The sequence below is a fragment of the Pongo abelii genome, chromosome 14, assembly GCF_028885655.2.
Source record: "Pongo abelii isolate AG06213 chromosome 14, NHGRI_mPonAbe1-v2.0_pri, whole genome shotgun sequence".
Lineage (NCBI taxonomy): Eukaryota > Metazoa > Chordata > Mammalia > Primates > Hominidae > Pongo > Pongo abelii.
In genome coordinates, this window is record NC_071999.2 from 54,283,556 (window position 1) to 54,305,919 (window position 22,364).

At 40.9% G+C, this 22,364-nt stretch overlaps 1 protein-coding gene across 11 annotated transcripts in view; it reads right to left on the bottom strand.

The window, feature by feature from the left end:
• Window positions 1–272: 272 nt before the first annotated feature.
• CAB39L (calcium binding protein 39 like) overlaps window positions 273–22,364 on the bottom strand; it is a 141,749-nt gene continuing 119,657 nt past the window's right edge. For all 11 annotated transcript variants that reach the window (XM_024257672.3, XM_054529534.2, XM_054529533.2 and 8 more), the window contains one exon: window positions 273–2,608. In XM_024257672.3, coding sequence (XP_024113440.2) covers window positions 2,429–2,608 — 180 coding nt within the window. In that variant the 3' untranslated portion in view covers window positions 273–2,428. The remainder of the gene's footprint in view (window positions 2,609–22,364) is intronic.

Genomic DNA, 22,364 nt, shown 5'->3' on the forward strand with positions numbered 1-22,364 from the left:
CCTCAGTGTCCTCAATTATAAAATGGGAAAGACTCCCAGGTATGGGGAGGCATCAACAGTGGGATGTGTAGATTTAGTGTTCAGTAGGCGCTGCCTAGTCAATGGTGGTTAGTGTCGCTTGGACGATGGGACGGGTGCAGGGTCACTGGTTGGTGGGGCGTACAGGAAGGTGTGCTGGGGCCCTGGGGCAGCATAAGGCTTTCCCTGCCTGGAACGGTGGCAAGAACAAACACAGCCACACAACATGCAATGGAATGAAACCAACCAAGAAGTGTGTGGTATCTTTTATTTAGTCAGTCTTCATTTAAATGTGTGCTTTTGAAATCACTAAATACGACCTTTTCAGAATTCAATTCTCACAGTATTTACAGTGAACTTTGTGCAAACAAATCTGCCTGCGAGCTTCCTGCTCCCCCTTTCACATTAATAACTTACAAATTCAGATCACAACAAAACCCCGGACTCTAGTTTTCTGTTTAAAAGGTACTGAGCTGGGATAATGGGTTGCTAGGAAAGAGCTAATGCAAGCTCAAAGGAAATAAAATGTTTTCTTTATCAGAAAAGAATAATAACAAGGCCTCACTCTCCAAAGGAAAACATACATCCCAAGATGTTGTGGAACAGTATTAAGTAACCAAATACATTTCCAATGGTTATTTCACCTTCATTTTTTATACTTACACTCATCTCTTTCAATTAAATAAGTGAAACCAGCAAAGTGCAATTCAAAGGGACTCTGAACTGTCAGGGAATGTTATAAAAATAATCTGACGTCAGTGACTAAAGAGTGCGGGTCATCAGGCTGCCGGCCGGCCTCCTGCAAGGGCACTGGCCAGGGAGGCCACAGCTGCCAAAGCGGGGAGGTGCGCCAGGCCCCACATCACCTGCCTCGGGGTCCATGCCAGGCAAGAAAGAAACACACACCTGGGCCTAGCCAAGGGTGGTGCCCTGCCAGGTAATTCTTCAGTACAAAATCTACAAAGGGGATCAGTCCTGGAGAACACATTTCTCTTCACCTCTCTAGGCAGAGAAATACCTGGCTGAAGAAAAACTACACAACACTCAAGTAATGTAAAAAGGGAGGGTTCCTGTGGAAGGCAACGATTCATGATTTAGAAACTGAAGTGTAAAAAATACAGATCAACAATTGTGCCTTTCATTCTTGTAAAATATCACTTTAAAATCCCGTTTTAGATGCTTGATGTCTGAAACAAAACCACGGCCTTTTAAAATATTTTTGATTCCAAGCCTTTTTATAAGGAAGAGGAATTAACACCTCAATCATCCTAGTCGCAAGAGACTATTCAGGACCAAAACTGTATAGGCTTTCTATGTGTTCACTAAAGACTGTGATGGGCAATTAGAGAATGACAGCTTATTAGAAAAAAAATTGCTTTTATCAACATCTGATACAATGGCTCTGAAAAAAATTTATTGATGGATCTGAGAATTTTTTCACACACGAATCATTTCTCCTTCCAATGGTTACTGATACTGATAAAAGTTCCCCACTGAGACTCCCTGGACCCATGGTTTGTGCCTGCTGGGCATCCCACTACGGTGATTCCTGCTCTAAAAGACACTTACAGCAGAAAGCATTCATCCATGACCATTATGAAGGAAATATTCTGTCCCTCACTCACCCTCTGGAAGTCAGTATGGAACAGCAGTGACTCTATCCAGAGCCACATGTTCACAGTTCTCTAGCAAGCAGGTCACACCCTGTGGGTTCCCTATTCCCCGTGACGCTTGTTTGATCCATCCTCTTCCTGCTCAGTTGCTCCCCTGCTCACCTGGACTGCGGAAGGCATGGGTGCACCCACTGAGGCCACGCTGAGGAGCTGGGATGGAATGCAGGACAGGGAGTGAGGGGAGACTGAACTGAGAGGGAGCACTGGATCCTGGGAGGTGTGGATGCACTGATTACAGCCCAAAGACATTGGCAGCAACAAAGGACACACAATGACTGAAAACATTAACGTTACCTTCTGGGATCTCTCAGTGCCCTGAGCGATCTGTGTGTCTACCTACAGACGGGCAAAGCATTTTTGCACCCTGGCCCCATTCCCAGTTCTCCCCTGAGAACTCAGTCCTCCTTGAAGACTTGATGATGCCTGTCAATTGAGCTCCCATTTAGCGGCTCATGGTGCCCAGGGGCTCACATCTGCAAGTTGAAATTGCTTTTATCAGCATCTGATACAATGGTTCTGATTTCACATAAATAATCACAGACTTGACTAAAATGAATATATTATTCTAGGTTAATTTTTTTCCATTCAAATGTTTATATTCCATCTACCCAGAACAATTACAACAGAAAAAAATAGGCACCTCCAAAGTCTTCCCAAGAATGATGACTTTCTGAAATGACACGCTGTACAAACTGGACAAATGAGACGACTGACTGTGACAGGGGCCGGGGAGCTCTTCAAGGGGCCGTTTTCTTCAAGTCTCGGATCTGTTTAATCAAGTAGTTCTTCTCGTCAGCGAACTGCTCATCATCCGTCCTTTCTTTTTGGAAGCTGCTCAGAAACTCAATGAGTTTGGGCTGATTTTTTAACAGGATCTCCACAATAGGCTGTGTTTTGTGAGGACTAGCCACAAACACCTGAAACAAAAAGAAACAAATACTTAGGAGTGCAAGCCAGGGACCTCACCCACGCTACAGCAGTGCAGGCCAGGGACCCCACCCAAGCTACTCACGTTTCATGCGTGACTGATATTATTAATGTGTAGAAGCCCCTGACTCTAATTCTCAGTGAGGGTGATCAATACAGTCACACACCACATAACGACATTTCAGTCAATGACAGACCATGTATACGACTGTAATCCCATAGCACCATAATGGAGCTGAAAAATTCCCATTGCCTTGTGATATCGTAGGTCAGTGCATTTACTCATGTGTCTGTGGTGATTCTGGTGTAAACAAACCTACTGCCCAGCTAGCTGCATAAAATTCAAGCCCATACAATTATGCACAGTGCATAATACTTGATAATCAACGACGATGGTACTGGTTTATGTATTTACTATACTATACGTCTAATCATTATTTTAGAGTATACGCCTTCTACTTATTAAACAAAAAGTTAACTGTAAAACAGCCTCAGGCAGGTCCCGCAGGAGATATCCAGAAGAAGGCACTGTTATCGTAGGAGGTGACAGCTCCATGGGTGTTATGGCCCCTGCAGACCTTCCAGGGGGACAAGATGTGGAGGTGGAAGCAGTGATACTGATGATCCTGACCCTGTATAGGCCGAGGCTGATGTGAGTGTTTATGTCTTAGTTTTTAACAAAGAAGTTTAAAAAGTAAAAAATAAAAAACTTTAAACATAGAAAAAGCTTATAGAATAAGGATATGAAGAAAGAAAATGTTTTTGTACAGCTGTATAACGTGTTTGTTTTAAGCTGTGTTATTGCAAAAGAGTAAAAAAGTTTTAAAAAATTAAAAAATAAACTTTTTATAAAAGTAAAAAGTTACAGTAAGCTAAGGTTATTTTTATTTATTTATTTATTTTTGAGACAGGGTCTCGCTCTATTGCCCAGGCTGACGTGCAGTGGCACCATCATAGCTCACTGCAGACTTGAACTCCTGGGCTCAAGCGATCCTCCCACCTCAGCTTCCCCAGGAGCTAGGACTACAAGTGCATGCCACTGCACCTGGCTAATTTAAAAAGTTTTTTGTAGAGACAGGTCTGACTATGATTGCCAAGGCTGGTCTTGAATTCCTGGTCTCAAACAATCCTTTCACCTTGGCCTCCTAAAAGCTGTGGGATTACAGGCATAAGCCACCAGGCCTGGCCTTAAGGTTAACTTATTATTAAAACAAGAAAAAAAAATTTTTAAATCAATTTAGTGTAGTCTAAGCAGTGTTTATAAAGTCTACAGTAGTGTACGGTAATGTCCTAGGCCTTCATATTCACTCACCATTCAATCCCTGACTCCCCCAGAGCAACTGCCAGTCCTGTAAGCTCCATTTATGGTAAGTTCCCTATACAGGTGTACGTTTTTTCTCTTTTTTGCCATTTTGTTACCGTATCTTTTCTATGTTTAGATACCCAAATACCATTGGGTTATAATTGCCTGCAGTATTCAGTACAGTAACATGCTGTACAGATTTGTGCTCTAGGCGCAATAGCCCACACTGTATAGCCTAGGTGTGTGGCAGGCTCCACCACCTAGGTCTGTGTAAATGCACTCTGTGATGTTCCCGCACAGACGACATCGCCTAGTGAGCGTGTTTCTCAGAATGACTCCCTGCTGTTACGTGCCGCAGGCTTGCACTTCATCTTTCCTATCACTCTCCTAAGTCACTAGCTAGGAGCACGTGGGAGCTATCTATGAACATTTCATATTTGACTTTGTTTTACTTTTGAATATTTGTTCTTAATTATAAAATCTTTCAAACAGAAAATAATATAACAAATCCAGTATACTTACCTCACAAATTGAATAGATGTTGCCATTATGCCTCAAGTGTCTCTTTTTAATCAAATAAAACATTACAAATGGAACCAAACCCTCACCTTCCACCTTTCTCCTCCCACCCCCAGCAGTGTGCCACCATCTCTGGGCACATTTTAATCCTTATCCTCCTATTACATAGATATTTAAACATAAACAACATATAGTATAAGTGAGCTTATGATTTTTAAGCATAATTTATTTTTTGAACACATAATATCATCACCTAATTCAAAATTCAAAAAGGACAAATGTGAATAGTCCTCCTCTCACCTTCCCTCCCTGGAGGTCACCAATGTCACTGCTTGTCACATATATGAAGCTTTAAAAATTACAACTGCCGGGCCAGGCGTGGTGGCTCATGCCTGTAATCCTAGTACTTTGGGAGGCCGAGGCGGGTGGATCACGAGGTCAGGAGATCAAGACCATCCTGGCTAACACAGTGAAATCCCGTCCCTACTAAAAATACAAAAAGTTAGCCGGGCGTGGTGGCGGGCGCCTGTAGTCCCAGCTGCTCAGGAGTCTGTGGCAGGAGAATGGCGTGAACCCAGGAGGCGGAGCTTGCGGTGAGCCCAGATCGTGCCACTGCACTCTAGCCTGGGCGACAGAGCGAGACTCCGTCTCAAAAAAAGAAAAAAAAAAAATTACAACTGCCCAGGTCCTACCTCCCAGATACGTCAACTCAGCAGGTCTGTGGTGGATGTCTAGCATTCTGTATTTCTATGAAGTTCCACAGAGATTCTTATGTGAACTCCTGGTGGAAACCACGATCTGATACTGACTGGTGCACTATTTTGTAAAAGACACACTCCTTAGTTACTGCTACATACAGGACTAAATGACCAGAATGCAGATCAAAGTGTCTCTGAGCCCTACACAGCTCTCTGATGTGATGGTCTGGCCTCCCGCCTCTGCCTGGCACCCCCTCTGCCCACCCATCCCTGTCCCATAGCTGTGCAGTACCCAACTCTACAGGGAACACACTATGAAAGGGCCTAGTTATGGGGCAGTGGGGGGTTCATGGCTAAGCCTTTAAGGTTCCTCCACCCTAGCAAGTGTGGAGAAGGAGAAAACTACCCTAGGATGTTGAGTACCAATGTGGGGAATACAAGACTGCGGAGGCTCCCATCCCAGGAGGTGGCGATGACATTACATTTCCGGGTTTGGAACAGGAAGGCTCATGGTGTGGGCGGCATGAGAGCTAGTCCATGAGTCAGGCAGAGAATGTTTACACGTGGTGGTAAGAAAAGCAGCATTCCAGGAATACTGAATTGTCCCACTGCAGGCTCTGAGGTGGGCGGGACAGGACGTGGGAGCAACAGTAAGAATGAGTAAGGGCAAGTGGGAGCTAAGGCGGCGCCGGCTCTGGAACCTGGGTTCAAATTCCACCTCTCCTACATGTTAGCGGTGTGTCCACCAGCAAAGTTTTGTTATCTAGAAATAAAAGGACCTCTGCCTGTCTGGGTGGAGAGAATGTGCTGGAGAACATCAGCAGCGTCAGCACAAGTCTCCTGAAAGCCTTCTGTTGTCACTGTATGTGGGGACTCGTGCTTGCTGGAGGCAAAGTGCCTGAACTGAATTCAAGGCCTCGTCACTGCCCCATCACCCTAATTCTGGTCAACTATACACACGACCATGGGCGGCCAGTTCATAGTCCTCCCAGCTGGTTGTCTTCATTCATGGGGGTAAATGTTTCACACTCATCGAACACTTAACCCTCACGACAGCCCTGAGGTATAAGAGCTGTTATCCTCATCTGTTAATAAGGAAACAGGCTGAGTCATGTGAATAAACTTGACCGCATAGTATTATGGTTAACAGCGCAGACTCAGAAGCACACAGCCTGGGCCCAAATCCTAGCACCACCACTTATTAGCTATATGATCTCACAAAACTTGTTTACCTCTCTGTACCTCAGTTTCTTCATCTGAAAAATGGGGTTGATGACAGTACCTGAGTGCCATTAGGTAACTGTGAGGTTTAATGAGAACAGTATATGTAGTCTACTCCATGCATTCAAATGGTAAATGGCATATACAGCATGCACCATTCAAATGCATGGAGTAGAACACATACACTGTTGCAAAATTGCTTTTGCCAGGCTCACAGAACTAGCAAGGGCTGAAGCTGAGATTAATCCCAGGATGCTTGTTCTGAGAACTGATGAAATGTGACATTTTACCAGATGACGTTCAGAACTAGAAATCAAAGCCCACAAATCTGATACTCAGTTCATTTGGCCAATTTAGTTCTGAAATTGTTCGTAAATATGATATATAAATTCTTCATGTTTCTGTTCTTTCCATCAGAGGTCGTGGACTCACTGGCACAGCAAGCGCTAAGGAATACAGAGCCCTCTCTGGGAACACTGCACGTCCCTGTGGTCACGAGTGGCTCATGATGAGACAGTCTCTTGGCAGCCCACATGGCTTACTTACAGTGAGCCCACCCCTCAGCCAGGCCAGGGGACCCATAACAGAGAAGGAAAAGGGTTTCCTAAGCTTCTGCTTGGTGGGTGTACAGCCATGGGGTGACAAGGAGGAACTGACCTTTGACCTTCTGGGTTATAAAGTATCCTAGGCTCCTCTTAAACAACCAATGGGAAATAGAAATCACAAAGAAAATTAGAAAATACTTTGAGACAAATGAAAACAAAAACAAAATATATCAAAACTCATGAGATGCACCAAAAGCAGTGCTCAAGGGCAAATTTATAGCTATAAATGCCTACATTAAAAAAGAAAGATCTGGACCGGGAACAGTGGCTCATGCCTGTAATCTAGCACTGTGGGAGGCCAAGGCGGGTGGATCACGAAGTCAGGAGTTCGAGACCAGCCTGACCAACATGGTGAAACCCTCTGTCTACTAAAAATACAAAAATTAGCCGGGCATGGTGGTGTGTGCCTGTAATCCCAGCTATTCAGGAGGCTGAGGCAGGAGAATGGCTTAAACCCAGAAGGCGGAGGTTGCAGTGAGCCAAGATCGTGCCATGGCACTCCAGCCTGGGCGACAGAGCAAGTCTCCATCTCAAAAAAAAAAAAAAAAAAAAGAAAAGAAAGATCTCAGATTAGTAACCTAGTTTTATAGCTTAAGGAACTAGGAAGAGAAGAACAAACTAAACCAAAGCAACCTAAGGAAGGAAATAATAAAACTTAGAGCAGAGATAAACAAAACAGAGAACAGGAAAATGACAGAATCAATGAAACCAAAAGTTGGTTCTTTGAAAAAAATCAATAAAATTGATAAACCTTTAGCTAGATTGACTAAGAAAAGAAAGAAGACTCAAATGCTAAACATCACTAACGGCCTTATAGAAATAAAAGGGGATTATGAGAGACTGCTATGAACAATTATATACCAAAAAATTAGATAACCTAGATGATGACATGGCCAAATTCCTAGAAACATGCAGACTACCCAACCGACTCCAGAAGAAACAGAGAATCTGCAGACCTCTGACAAGAGATCAAATCAGTAACTTTCAACAAAAAAGAGACCAGGACCAGATGGCTTCACTAGTAAATCCTACCTAACATTTAAAGAAGAATTAACACAAATCTCTCTCAAATTCTTCTGAAAACTATAAGAAATGGGAACACTTCCTAACTTATGATACGAGGCCAGTATTACCCAAATACCAAAGCCAGAGAAAAACAACATAAAAAAACTACATACCAGTATTCTCTATGAATAAAAATGCAAAAAATCCTCAAGAAAATACTAGAAAACCGAGTCCAGCACTGTATCAAAAGGATTCTATAACATGACCAAGTGGGATTTATTCCCCAGAAATACAAGGGTGGTTCAACATAAGCAAATCAATCAATGTAACACATCACATGTACTGGGTTAAACTGTGTTCCCCAAAAAGATATGTTCAAGTCCTAATTCTCAGTATCTGTGAGCGTGATTTTATTTGGAAACACAGACTTTCTTTACAGATGTACTCAAGATAAGATGAGGTCAATACTGGCATAGGGTGGGCTCTGCTCCAATGACTGGTGAACTTTGGACACAGAGACGCTTAGGGATATAGAGGAGAACACCATGTGAAGATGGAAACAGAGATGCTTCTATAAGCCAAGGAGCACCAAGGACCTCTGGCAACCACCAGAAGCTGGGAGAGAAGCAAGGAAGATTCTCCCTGAGAGTCTCCAAAGAAATCAATGCTGCCAACACCTTGATTTTGGACTTCTGGCCTCCAGAACTGTGTTTTCTGTTGTTTTAAGCCATTCAGTCTGTGGTACTTTGTTATGGCAGCCTAGAAAACTAACACAAGCGTACCGCATTAGCAGAATATAGGGAAACCACATGATCTTCTCAATTGATACAGAAAAAGAGTTTGATAAAATCCAACACCTTTTCATGATAAAAACACTCAACACGGAGGCTGGGTGCAGTGGCTCACACCTCTAAACCCAGCACTTTGGGAAGCCGAGGTGGGCGAATTGCTTGAGCCCAGATATTCAAGACCAGCCTGGGCAACATGGCGAAACTCCCTCTCTACAAAAAATATAAAAATTAGCCAGGCACCGTAGTGCACACCTGTAGTCCCAGCTACTCGGGAAGCTGAGGTGGGAGGATCAATTGAGCCTGGGAGGTTGAGGGTGCAGTGAGCTGTGATGGTGCCACCACACTCCCATCTGGGCAACAGAGTGAGATGCTGTCTCAAAAAAAAAAAACAAACAAACAAAAAACACTCAGTATAGGACATTTGGATATTCACATGCAAAAGACGAAGCTGAGCCCTTATCTTACTCTAAATAAAAAGTAAAATCAATCAAAGACCTAAATATAAGAGCTAAAATTTTCACAGGAAAATACAGGGTAAATTTTCATAATGTTGGATTTGGCAATGGTTTCTTAGATATGACACCAAAAATACAAGCAATGAAAGAAGAAACAGGTAAACTGAACCAAATTGAAAACTTTTGTATATCAAAGGATACTATCAAGAGAGTGAAAAAAACACACAGAATGGGAGAAAATATTTGCAAATCATATATCTGATCGGTGTTTTGTATCCAGGATATATAAAGAACTCTTACAACTTAACAACAGCAACAGAAAACCCATTCCAAAAAGGGGAGAAGAACTTGAACAGACATTTCTCCAAAAAAGATATACAAATGGCCAATAAGCACATTTTAAAAATCCTCAAAATCACTAGTCATTATGGAAATGCAAGTCAAAATCACAATGAGATACCACTTTGCACCCACTAGGTTGACTGCAAAAACGAAACAAAACAAAAAAACAAAAACAAAAAAACCCTGACAGTAACAAGTGTTGCAAAGATGGTCGGAGATAAATTGAAACCCTGGGCCAGGAATGATGGCTCATGCCTGTAATTGCAACACTTGGGGAGGCTAAGGTGGGAGGATCACTTGAGCCCAGGAGTTCAAATTCAAGACCAGCCTGAGCAACACAGCAAGACCCTGTCTCTACAAAAAATTAAAATATTAGTTGGGCATTGTGGTGCACATTGTAGTTCCAGCTGCTCAGGAGGCTGACGCAGCAGGATTGCTTGAGCCCGAGAAGTTGAGGCTGCAGTGAGCCGTGATCACACCACTGCATTCCAGCCTGGGTAACAGAGCGAGACTGTGCCAAAAAAAAGAAAAAAAAAGAAAGAAAGAAAGAAAAGAAATTGTTGCTGGTGGGTATATAAAATGACACAGCCTCTGTGGAAAATCGGCTGTTCCTCAATAAGTTCAACAATGAATTACCATATTACTGAGCAACTCCTTTCCTAAAAATGGAATACATTGTTCAAACAAAAACTTGTGTAGTAGTGTTCATAGCAGCACTATTTACAATAGCCAAAAGATGCAAACAACCCAAATGTCCATTAACTGATGAATGGATAAACAAATTTGTGCTATACCCATGCAATGGAATATTATTTGGCCATTTAAAAGAATGAAATACTGGGCCGGGTGCAGTGGCTTACACCTGTAATCCCAGAGGCCAAGGCAGGTGGATCACTTGAGGTCAGGAGTTCATGACCAGCCTAGCCAACATAGTGAAACCCTGTCTCTACTAAAAATACAAAAATTGGCTGGGGGTGGTGGCGGATGCCTGTAATCACAGCTACTTGGGAGGCTGAGGCAGAAGAATCCCTTGAACCTGGGAGGTGGAGGTTGCAGTGAGCCGAGATCGTGCCACTGTACTCCAGCCTGGTGACACAGCGAGACCCTGTCTCAAAAAAATTAAAACAAACAAAAAAAAAGAATGATGTGCTGATGGATCATGCTACAACATGGATGAACCTTAAAAACAGTGTATGAACAAAACACCACACAAAAGGCCACACACTGTATAATTCCATTTATATAAAATATCCAGAATAGGCAGATCCATGGAGCCAGAAAACAGACTAATGATCGCCAGGGGATGGAGGTGAGGGGCAATGGGGAGTGACTGCTTACTGAGTACAGGGTTTCCTTTTGGGATGATGAAATGTTCTGGAACTAGATATTGGCGATAGTTGTACAACATCGTAAATACACTAACTGTTACTGAATTGTACACTTTAAAATGGTTAATGCTGAATTCTATGTTATGTGAATTTTACCACAATAAACTAAAATTGTTACTTATATTTAAAAAAAAAAAAAGGGACTCCAGGCCTGTTTATACAAACTGCCTGATGTTTATGTAATACCTATCAGAAATGTGTGGCTGCTCTGGTTACCATTTGTTTACAAGGGAGTTGTTGTGAAGTTTTAGCTAAAAATTGCCTGGCATTTTGTGGTGACTACATAAATAACTCATGACAGTCTTTCTTTCTTAAAAAAAAAAAAAAAAAAAAAAAAGACTAACTATAATAGACAAACTGATGTTGCAAACCAAAATAAATGTAAAATGTACTGGAATTTGCAGACAGGCATCACTGGTTCAATTCCACCGAATTCATCCACTGTACCATAAACCTAAGGAAAATGCTAAGTTTGTGCCCAAGTTTTAAATTTTTTCTTGTTTTTATTTTTTATGCCTTCTGAACTCTGCTGCCTCTAAAAGCAGTTGCTGACTGGAGTCAGCTAATGCAATAGTACATGATTCCCTTGGGGCAGCCGGGACACTGTTCAAGGCCTGAGATTAACCCACTGATGATAAGAAACATACTTCTAATTCAAGGTATAGGGAACCAAGTCTTTCGAATATTATGTCCAGGGTAGAAATTTTTTTGGTTGTCTTTGTTGTCCCCATTTTTAAAAAAATATAATTTTCAAACCACCCCCAAACAAATGAAACTATCCAGGACTTCTCCTTTTAGAATGCCGCCTTATTGCCTGTATCCCTTAGTTTACATAACATGCCTGAGAGATGTGATTTGTGGAGTTCTCAGGTGTGGTGAGAGGAAGGCAAATATCATGACCACAACTCAAATATTTTTAGTTTAGAAGACTGAAAATATTGCACTCTCCATTTTAAAACTGAATGCATTTCATGGAAAATAAAATATCTACATCTTACACACATATCCATCAATTTCATTCAAATTCTATTTTGCCAACAGGGATTGAGCCAGACAAGTTATGGGGAGGTTAGTCTTCTGTGTTGCTGACCTCACTGCCTTTGATGCGTGCTGCAAGCCTGGAATGCTCTGTATATGCTCCTGTTACAGTTACGTGGAAGTTACTCCAAGTAAAATCCCACCCCATCGAAGTGTCAAATAAGGCAACCATATCCTTATTCACATGACTACACATCTGAGTAATAATTTAGAATATTTTGACACAATACTTGCTAGTACTGATCAGAGACAATTAACTTTTTCCTGTTTAAGAAAGGACTTGATCGTTAAATCTGCAAGCTGGTTGGGTGTCTATAAGCATCACTGGGCCCACGACAGAATTAGACTGGACCCCACTGCACATCAAGGGAGAAAGAAAAGCCCTGGGAAGGAAGTGAGGGTGGTGGAGGCCGTCAGCCTGAAAGTACAGGATGCTCTAAAAACCTCTAGAATCTCCTGAAATCCTCCTCCTCACTGCCACCATTCTTACCATCACTCTGATTACACAAGTGATACATGTGGAAAACCAGTGAAATAAAGAAAAGCACAAAGAAGAAAGTAAAAAAATCACTGACATAATTCCTCCACCCAGATATAACCACTGTGAATATCTGGTGTATGTATGTGCAGCATTTTTTTCTTGTGCACATCGCTATTTGTAGGAATATTTTAAACAAAACTGGGCTTGCATTCTGTACATAATACTTTGTAACCTACTTTTTCCTTAATAATATGTTTTTTAATGCTTGTAGAGTCTTCTTACATTACATGAGATGATCGCCATTTAAAAAAGATGGATATCGTCTGCTGAATCCTTGCTATGCACTGGGCATTGTGCTAAACAGTTTATACGAATTGTATTCTTTTATCTTGACAACGGCTCTGGGAGGAAGATACAATTTTCCCCCAATCTCCAGGTGAGGCTGAGAGAAGTTAAAGCAGCATCCCCGACCACCAGGCTGTGTGTGCAGTGTGCGCCTTCCGGGCTGTGCTGGGTGCTTCTGCCAGTGACTGCACGACAGTACGGCTGCCAGCTTCACCCTCTCCATGTGTGGCAGTGACCGACTATTCGGTTCAAATGCTCTTAACTACTTATCTAAAGGTAGGGGCACGGAGGGGAAAAGGGGCTTGGGGTCAAGCTATAATCACGTTTCTCATCTTTAAAACTGTTAAGTAAACTAGTGGATCAAAGAAATGGGAACCTGTTTTTTGCCATCTTTCCAAAGTTTTTTCAGCATTTTAATGTTGTCTTTAGACAGCCAAATGCAAGGTGGATGTCTGGACACTTCCTTAGAGTAACAGAACACGTTGATTTGAACTGAACAATTCAAGCCTGTAGGCAGTTTTGTAAAAGGAATATAGCATAGTGATTACCTATATCTTACTGGGGTTTTTAAAAAGTTTTTCTTAAAAACAGCTTTATTAAGATAAAATTCACAGACGATACAGTTGACTCACTTAAAGTATACTTTTTAATGTTTTATAGTATATTCACATAGTTGTGCAATCATCACCAGAATCAATTTTAGAACATTTTCATCATCCCAAAAAGAAACTCTATACCCATTAGCAGTCACCCGCCCCCTCCGCACCCCAACATGCTCCCAGCTCTAGGCAACACTAATCTACTTTCTGCCCCTAGAGCTTTGCCTTATTCTAGACATTCATATAAATGGAATCATAAAATACGTGGTTTCTATGACTAGCTTCTTTCACGTAGCACAATGTTTTTAAGGTTAATCCATGTTGTAGCATGTTACGAATGCCACATCCTTTTTGTGGCCAAAATTGGATGGGTTTTGAAAGTATTCAATGAGTATGTCCTTGTAAAGTGTTTAGCAGAGCTTCTGGCCTGCAGCAGCTGCTCATTACAGTTGCTACTTCCTTCAACGTGAAATCACTGCAGTGTCACATACAGCAGTAATCGCTTTCCCAAATATTTACTATTATGCAGATGCAAGTGATTAAGATTCACATTTAAACCCAATAGCTCATTTTAACTATTTTGGGTAAAATATTTTATCCTCCATCCAAAGAATGAGTATACTAGTGTTTCCTCTAGTAATACTGTAAAAAGAGGAATTCATACTTCTAATACACTTTATCACAGTCAATTGTAGAAAGAATAGACTCTTGTAACTGGGAGGGACCTCAGGAACTTAGCTAATTCATCCTTCCACTTCAGACACAACCCACTGGTAATTCCTGGCAAACAAGAATTGATTCCTATTAGATCCCCTGAAAAGGTGATTCTATAACCGTCCTCAATGACCTACCTATTCCAGTGTCTACAACTCCTGTTCTCAGGAAATTGGTTTTATTTATAGTCACTCTCCGCAGCCTATTGATAGCTGCTGTTGGCTTGCATTATATTCTATGAAACGTGTGCTCTTCCCTCAAGTACCACTGTTAAATTTCTCTGTCAGTCTTCTTTTTTTGGTGCATAAGTGTTTTTAAATCTTTCCACATAGGTCTTGTTTTCCAAATAGCTCAATCATCTCTGTGGCTTCTCTCTGCTGAGCCTCTCTGTATTCTCTATATCTTCCTCCAGCTAAGCACCTCAGAGGAACTGTGCAGTCTCCTTTCCTAGAATCCTTAAGGAGAAGTCATTTACCTGATGACATGGCCAACCTCAAGATTCCCAGAGCTGTCAATATAAACTTCATCCCGGTGAAATCTGACTCGAGTTGAAGAGAATACTGGCTTTGCGCATCGGGGCCTTCCCTCTGCTATCACTTGCTCACCCTGGATTTTTCTGCTCTTTGTGCCATCACTTTCTCAATTATTTTATTTCCTTCCCAGGTCTGTGATACTGTACTTTTCATCACTGAGCTTTTAGCCACTTATTCCTGGTTTCATCTACAATGGACAAATACTACAGCCATTCAGAATCCTTGTTCTTCCCGAAGGCCTTCAGCTCCATTGGAAGGTCTGGCGAGTGTGATGAGCACACACACTGCTGACCTCATTCTCCAAGCCTCAGATGGAAACGTGGACCGGGACTTCCCAGGGGAAGCCGCCTGTACAAAACATAGATTCCAGACCTACATATTCTCGCTTTCTGAATGGAATATGCCGAGAAGGAAGGATCTAAATATATTCTCAAGTCAGAATAGTTCTATTTAACATGACGATGCTTGTCAAACATTTTGTCAGAAAGATTTTTTTAAAAGACACTATATTACTACCCAGGACTTTGTTCTTGTCCCAATATTTGAAAACTGAAACGAGTCCCTCCAGTTTAGCATTACCAGATTTAGTAAACAGAAAGAGAGGATGCTCCATTAAATTCTATTTCAGATGAACAATGAGTAATTTTTTTAATGTTAGTATGTTCCGTGCAGTGCTATACTTTGTCCATCTCAAATTCAAATTGAATGGGGCATCTTGTATTTTATCTAGCAATCCTTATCTGGTTCAGAGGCACAGAAGCTCTCAGTTTCCTTCCTTTAAGAACATACATATTGGCTGGGTGCGGTGGCTCATGTCTGTAATCCCAGCACTTTGGGAGGCCAAGGGAGGCAGATCACTTGAGGTCAGGAGTTTGAGACCAGGTTGGCCAACTTGGTGAAACCCCATCTCTACTAAAAATACAAAAAAAATTAGCCAGGTGTGGTGGTGGGCGCCTGTAATCCCTGCTACTTGGGGGGCTGAGGCAGGAGAATCACTTGAACCTGGGAAGCGAAGGTTGCAGTGAGCCGAGATCACACCACTGCACTCCAGCCTGGGTGACAGAGCGAGACTCTGTCTTAAATAAAAAATAAATAAATAAAAATAAAAATAATTCTAAAAAAAGAACATACGTATTAATTTACTTACTTAGACATTAATTAAATATTTAAATAACCACTATGTGCCAAAAACCTTTCTAGCTGTTAGGAGATAGAGCAGAAAAAGAACAAATCAGAGGAAAATTCCTGCTTGCAAAGAGCTTCTACAAAATACAAAGGTCTAGCAAAGAGGCACTTTGCCATTTCGAATTTACCAGCCTCAGTTCCCCACATATAAGTGGGGCTATGTAGAAGAAAGAACATGGGATTTGGAAGCAGAAGACTGCCTTGTCTGTGAGAGCTCAGGCTTGTCACTTAATCTCTCAGACAGTTTCCTCACCAATGAAACGGACACCACACCTGCCTGACTTCACAGATGGAGTGAGGATCACATGGAATTTTGTCAGGGAAAGTGCTCTGTAAGCTACAAAATGTTAAAATGTTACTAACATTATTGTTAATGCAATTGCTTTGGTATTTTGGAAATCAAATCTTTGGGATCTACAAATTTCATATAATTGTGGAAGTTACATAGGAAACTAGACATTTATCTCAAAATTACATGGAAAAGTAACTTAAATTATTTTTTATTCTAGGTAATATTCACAAACATTAAATATAAGCTGCATTTTCTTTATATACCACTGCAAAAATATTTTGTAAAGTAGGTGACAACATTATAAACATTCAGTAGCAGGATTATCAAACAGAGCCGTAAGTAATACATTTACATACTTGTTTGATGATGTTGCTAAAGTTTGCCAGAAATACCCATTGCAAACCTTTCTATAAACAAACATAGAGTTGATTGTTTTATGAATTTTTAAAGAAAGTATTTTTAAAAATAGAAAGGAGAAGTGAGGCCTTAATTATGACTTTTCACATTTTCTCCTTGGCTTCTTTGTTAAATATGCAAAGGGCAAAATAAGATCAAATGAGGACACGACAAAGCTGAATGTTCGACACCATTTAAAAGTAGTTGGTGAGACATTAAGTCGGAAGTTGGCACACTTTCCAATATGCTGTTACAATTTTAGGGGAAATTATCATTATTAAACTAGTTCATAGCCAATTCCTAAATTCACTTGGTCTCAATTGCTTTCTCCACGAGTAGAGTTAGATTTGGTACACCATGACCATAGTAGTTTGGTGTGCTAGAAAGTGGGTCCTTAGGCCGGGAGTGGTGGCTCACACCTGTAATCCCAGCACTTCGGGAGGCTGAGACAGGTGATCACCTGAGGTCGGGAGTTTGAGACCAGCCCGGCCAACATGGCAAAACCTCGTCTCTACTAAAAATACAAAAATTAGCTGAGCGTGGTGGCGCATGCCTGTAATACCAGCTACTCAGGAGGCTGAGACAGGAGAATCACTTGAACCTGGGAGGTGGAGGGTGCGGTGAGCCAAGATCATGCCATTGCACTCCAGCCTGGGCAACAAGAGTAAAATTCCGTCTCAGAAAAAATAATAAATAAATAAATAATATTAAAAAGTGGGTCCTTAAGGAAGTGAGTAATTCACGGTTAGTCCTTCACTAAATTCATCTGTAATTTTGCTTATTTTCAGTAAGACCACATGGAAACTATTCTCATTCTTGTTCTACATACTTTTTTGCCTGAACTGTCAAGCTGACTTTTATATTCTGGAATAAGCTGGGGACAGAACTTCTTGTTTTGAAGGGAATAGCTATCATAGCCAACTGCTAGGATCTGAGTGACAGACTAGTGCCATATTTGGCACTGGCCATGCCAGCTCTGAGCGAGCAAATGACACAGACCATTTTCTTATACCTTACATGGTTTCGTGGGAAGGGGCAACATGGCCCTTTGGTATCAAGGTTAACAGGGAAAGGAAGGGAAGAAGATCATCTCATAATGGGTCCCTCAATCCATATTGGGCACATCTCTGGGAGAGTCAAGACCAGAGACAAAAGTCTCCTGACCTAGTATCTTAGAATTAGACTTCAGCACTTTCATTTTGCAAGTGAAAAAATGGATCCAGGTGGATTTGCCCAAAGTGGCTGCTGGCAACTGAGACAGCACAAAGACCCTGCTCTCTTGACCTCCATCGGGGCTTTCTCACCACACTATCCTGCTCACCAATAGTAGGAAGCACGTGTTGAGCCTATTAGCAAGCTAATGAGAGTCAGCCATTAACAATCCAGCAAAGACATTTTCAGGACTGGGTTCCACATTCTTTGCACCCTACGGAAGGTGCTTTGGGGAAAAAAACCTATTAATTAAAAGATGTGAAGACAATCCTAGGACTTAGCTGTTACTTTTTTCTAAATAACAAAATATTTTTGGCAAGTAAACAATGTAGTTCATACTTCAGTGGAAGGAACATAGCCGGGGTACGTGGCAGGCCAAGTTACACACATACAAGTAAACAAGTGGTCAACTATTTTTAAATGTACCTACCCTGTCCAATGATTAGGTGACCCAAATTCTGATCTTCTCAGAGGATGGAAATAGGTTATTTTTATTTTGCAACCCACTGTTTCCTTCTATATATAATACTGCATTTTTGAACAAAATTATATGAAGTTTATTCTCATTTAAAGTTCTGTGGGAGCTGAATGACATGATACACAGCCTTCTACATTCCTTCAGTCCAATGGTCTTGAGAGGGCCTACCATTTTATAATGTGTAGGCATTTTCCAGGCCTACAGCACTCTATTTTTGTTTCATTCATTTTTTTGAAACTTTTTATGAAATAATTCTAACACACGGAAGAGTACAAGAGTAACATATCAGACTTCACATTCCCACCATTGGCTCTATCAAAATCTAATATTTTTTTGCCATACTTGTCTTCAGATTTTTTTTAAATAAAATATTACAGATATAGTTGAAGGCTATTGGACACTCCTGTATGATATCGCTTATTCTCTTCCCTACTTCTTCTCCTGAGATGACCACTATCCTGAATTTGGCATTTGGCATTCCCATGCATTTTGCTTGTTTATTTGTTTTTTTGAGACAGAGTCTCGCTCAGTCACCCAGGCTGGAGTGCAGTGGCGCAATATCGGCTTACTGCAACCTCTGCCTCCCAGGTTCAAGTGACAATCCTGCCGTAGCCCACTGAGTATCTGGGACTACAGGCATGCACCACCACACCTGGCTAATTTTTGTATTTTTACTAGGGACTGGGTTTTGCCATGTCGGCCAGGCTGGTCTCAAACTCCTGGCCTCAAGTGATCCACCCACCTCCGCCTCCCAAAGTTCTGGGATTACGGGCATGAGCCACCATGCCCGGCTTCCATGCATGTTTTTGGACTCTAACTGCATATATATGAATCTACACTTAGTGTTCTTTTGCATGTTTTCAAACTTTAAATAAATGAAATATTTAAATATTTGGTCATTCCACTCAACAAAATGTTTCTAAGATTAGGCAAAGCGATCCACATAACTCTATTTATTTTAACCCATTATTATGTGCTATTGTATTTGTGTAGCACAATTTATTTTCCCAGTCTCCCATTGGTGTCCATGTATGGCTTTTCCCATTTTAAACAATGTTGCAATAAACATCTTTACACATTAAGTCCTTATTTAAGGTGGATAACTTCTTAGAAACTGTAACTTTAAGCAAAACAACAGATAAGGCAAACAATTTTTCCCCCATCAAGTTTACAACAAAACATTGTTATTCGAGGACTTGCTGTAATGTACACGGTTTTGTTTAAAGTTGGCTTCCAAGCACCTATCAACGACTTTAAGAGAGGACTTACTGTACATGACCCCTTATGCACACATCCAAGAGTGTCTCTAAGAAACTGCCTAGAAATGGATTTCAGAGTTGAAGGGTATCCACAGCTTCAAGAGTTTATTTTGCTAAACTGTTCTCCAAAGTGATTATACCAGTTTACACAGTGTATGACAGTTCCCACTGCTGTCCAATCCTACAAAAATCTGATATGGTTGGACATTTTTGCCAATATGAAGAACATAAAGTGGTATCTCATTGATATTTTAATGGCCATTTCACAATTACAAGTAAGAAGAACACCTATTTATTGGCCAATCAGGTTTCCTCATCTGTAAACTACCAACTTGTATCTTTTGCCTATTTTTCTGTTATTTGTCTTTTTCTTAAAGACCTGTCAGTTATACATGCCACATTCTATCCTGTCTTTTCACTTTATGATTTCTTTTTTGAACAGAAGTTTAAAATTTTAGTGTGGTCACATTTTTAAATATTTTCTATTATGGCTGGGTATGGGCTCATACCTATAATCCCAGCATTAGGGAGGCCAAGGCAGGAGGATCACTTGAGCCCAGGAGTTTGTGACCAGCCTAGGTAAAACAGCGAGACCTCATCACTACAAATAATAAAAATAGAATTAGTTGGGCATGGTAAAGGCAGGCCTATAGTCCCAGCTACTCAGGAGGCTGAGGCAGGATGATTGCTTGAGGCCGAGAGGTCAGTGCTGTAGTAAGCCATGATCACACTACTGCACTCCAGCCTGGGCAATTTAGTCAGACCCTGTCTCACGAAAAATTTCTACTATGTTTTGTGACTTTTTATTTTTTTTTAAAGGAATTCTTCCTACCCCGATATTATATAGACAGCCTCTTATTTTCTCTTCTAAAAGTTAAAAAAATTGCTTTTCTAGTGCAGATCTTTATCTAGAACTTATTTCTGTGTATACTGCAGGGTAAGATTCTCTACATGGACAACCCGTTATCCAAGAAACATTTGTTGAATATTTAACCCTTTCTTCACTGGTTTATAATCCCTCCATGATCAAATATCAAGTTTCAGATTTATATAGGTTTATTTCTGGGCCCTCTACTCTGTTTTGCTGTTCTATTTATCAGCTTCTAAGGCAATACAATGCTGTTTTCATTTACTCCAAATCCATAACAAGTCTTAATATCTGGTAGAGAAGATTACTTCCTTCTTCAAAATTGCCATAGATAATCCTAGGCTATTGCTCTACCATACAAATTATAGAATCAGCTTGTCAAGTTCCAGGGGAAGTCCAGTCGTGATTTTGAATGGAACTGAATAGAATTTATAAATTAGTTGAGGATTTTAACTGCTCCAATGGGTTTTTGGACAATAAATATCTGGGCTGGAGCTTCCAGAGAGCCGAACACATGGAGACTCCTGGAGGGTGGCTGCTCAGGGAAGGCATGGAAGCTCCATGCCCGTTTCCCCATACCTCGTCCTACATGGCTCTTCAATTTATATATATATATAATGATGTAATACATACCTGGTGGCTGAAAGATCAACTAAAAATGTCTTACTTTTCAAAGCAACAATTACCTTATAAACTGCCATGCCTCCCATTTATGGACTTACAAATTCTATCACTAAACATTCTTTATAAAAACCGAGATCAGGTGCCATGGTTCACACCTATAATCCTGTAACTAGGCAGCTTAACTTCAAAATGCATTTAAAACATTTTTTCCCCTTTCTCTTGGGTTTAAAGATGTAACCTTGAAGCAAACTGCGGAAGTTTTTTCCCTTAGTCTTAAAATAGACTCCATGACCCACCCCTTTCTCACTGTCTATACTCCCTTCACATTTATCTAACTGCATGCTGGTATCTAATTATCTGCCTACTTAGAAGTTCCAGGGGCTAAACGTGAATCTTGAGTCAGACAGACCAAGCTTGGAGACCCAGCTGCAAAATTCCAGAGATAACCTCAAGGTGGCTAGTCAACAACCCAGCCATCGTTGAGACGATGCCAGCCTGCTTTCCACCTGGACGGGGACCCAAGACAGCCACCAGAACAAGAAATACAGACACTGTACTCAGCATAATTTTTACATGCCTTCCATATCATGTTTTCTCTTTTTAAAACGTTGCCTTGCCCCTAAAATTCAAAGTAGTTGTGTTGGATGGGAATCTGGCCACTTTCCTATTATTAGTTTTGGCTAATAAAGTAACTTTCTTTTTACCAGACCTGCCTTTTGTTAATTGGACTCTGCATGTGGTGAGCAATCTGACTTGTGTTCAGTTACAATCCCAGCAATTTGAGAGGCTGAGGCAGGAAGGTCACTTGAGCCTAAGATTTTGAGACCAGCCTGGGCAACACAGCAAGACCCCGTTTCTTAAAAAAATAAAAAACTTAGCTAGGCGAGGTGGCACGGGTCTATAGTCCCAGCTACTTAGGAGGCTGAGGGGGGAGAATCGCTTGAGCCTAGGAATTTGAGGCTGCAATAAGCCATGATCACACCACTGCACTCTAGCCTGGGCAACAGAGCAAGACCCTGCCTCTGAATTTAAAAAATAAGTAAAATTTTTAAAGATTTTTAGAAAAAAGAACCAAAAAATTCTGGGACTCTCTGAATGTTTATTTCCACTCTAGGTATCTATCATAAAATAAGAATCTTAAATATTAAAAAAAAATTAGCTGGATGCATAAAATGCACATTGTAGCATTACTTAGAGTAGGAAAAAATGAAAGTAACCTAAATATCAATGACATAGGACTATTAAACTAGAAGAAATATACCCAATGACACACTATGATGGCGGGAAATTTACTGGCTCTAAAAACTATTTATAGCAATAATGAAAATGGTTACTTATGGTATAGTATTAAGTAATAAAATTAGGATATCAATTGTTGGTATAATGTGAATACAG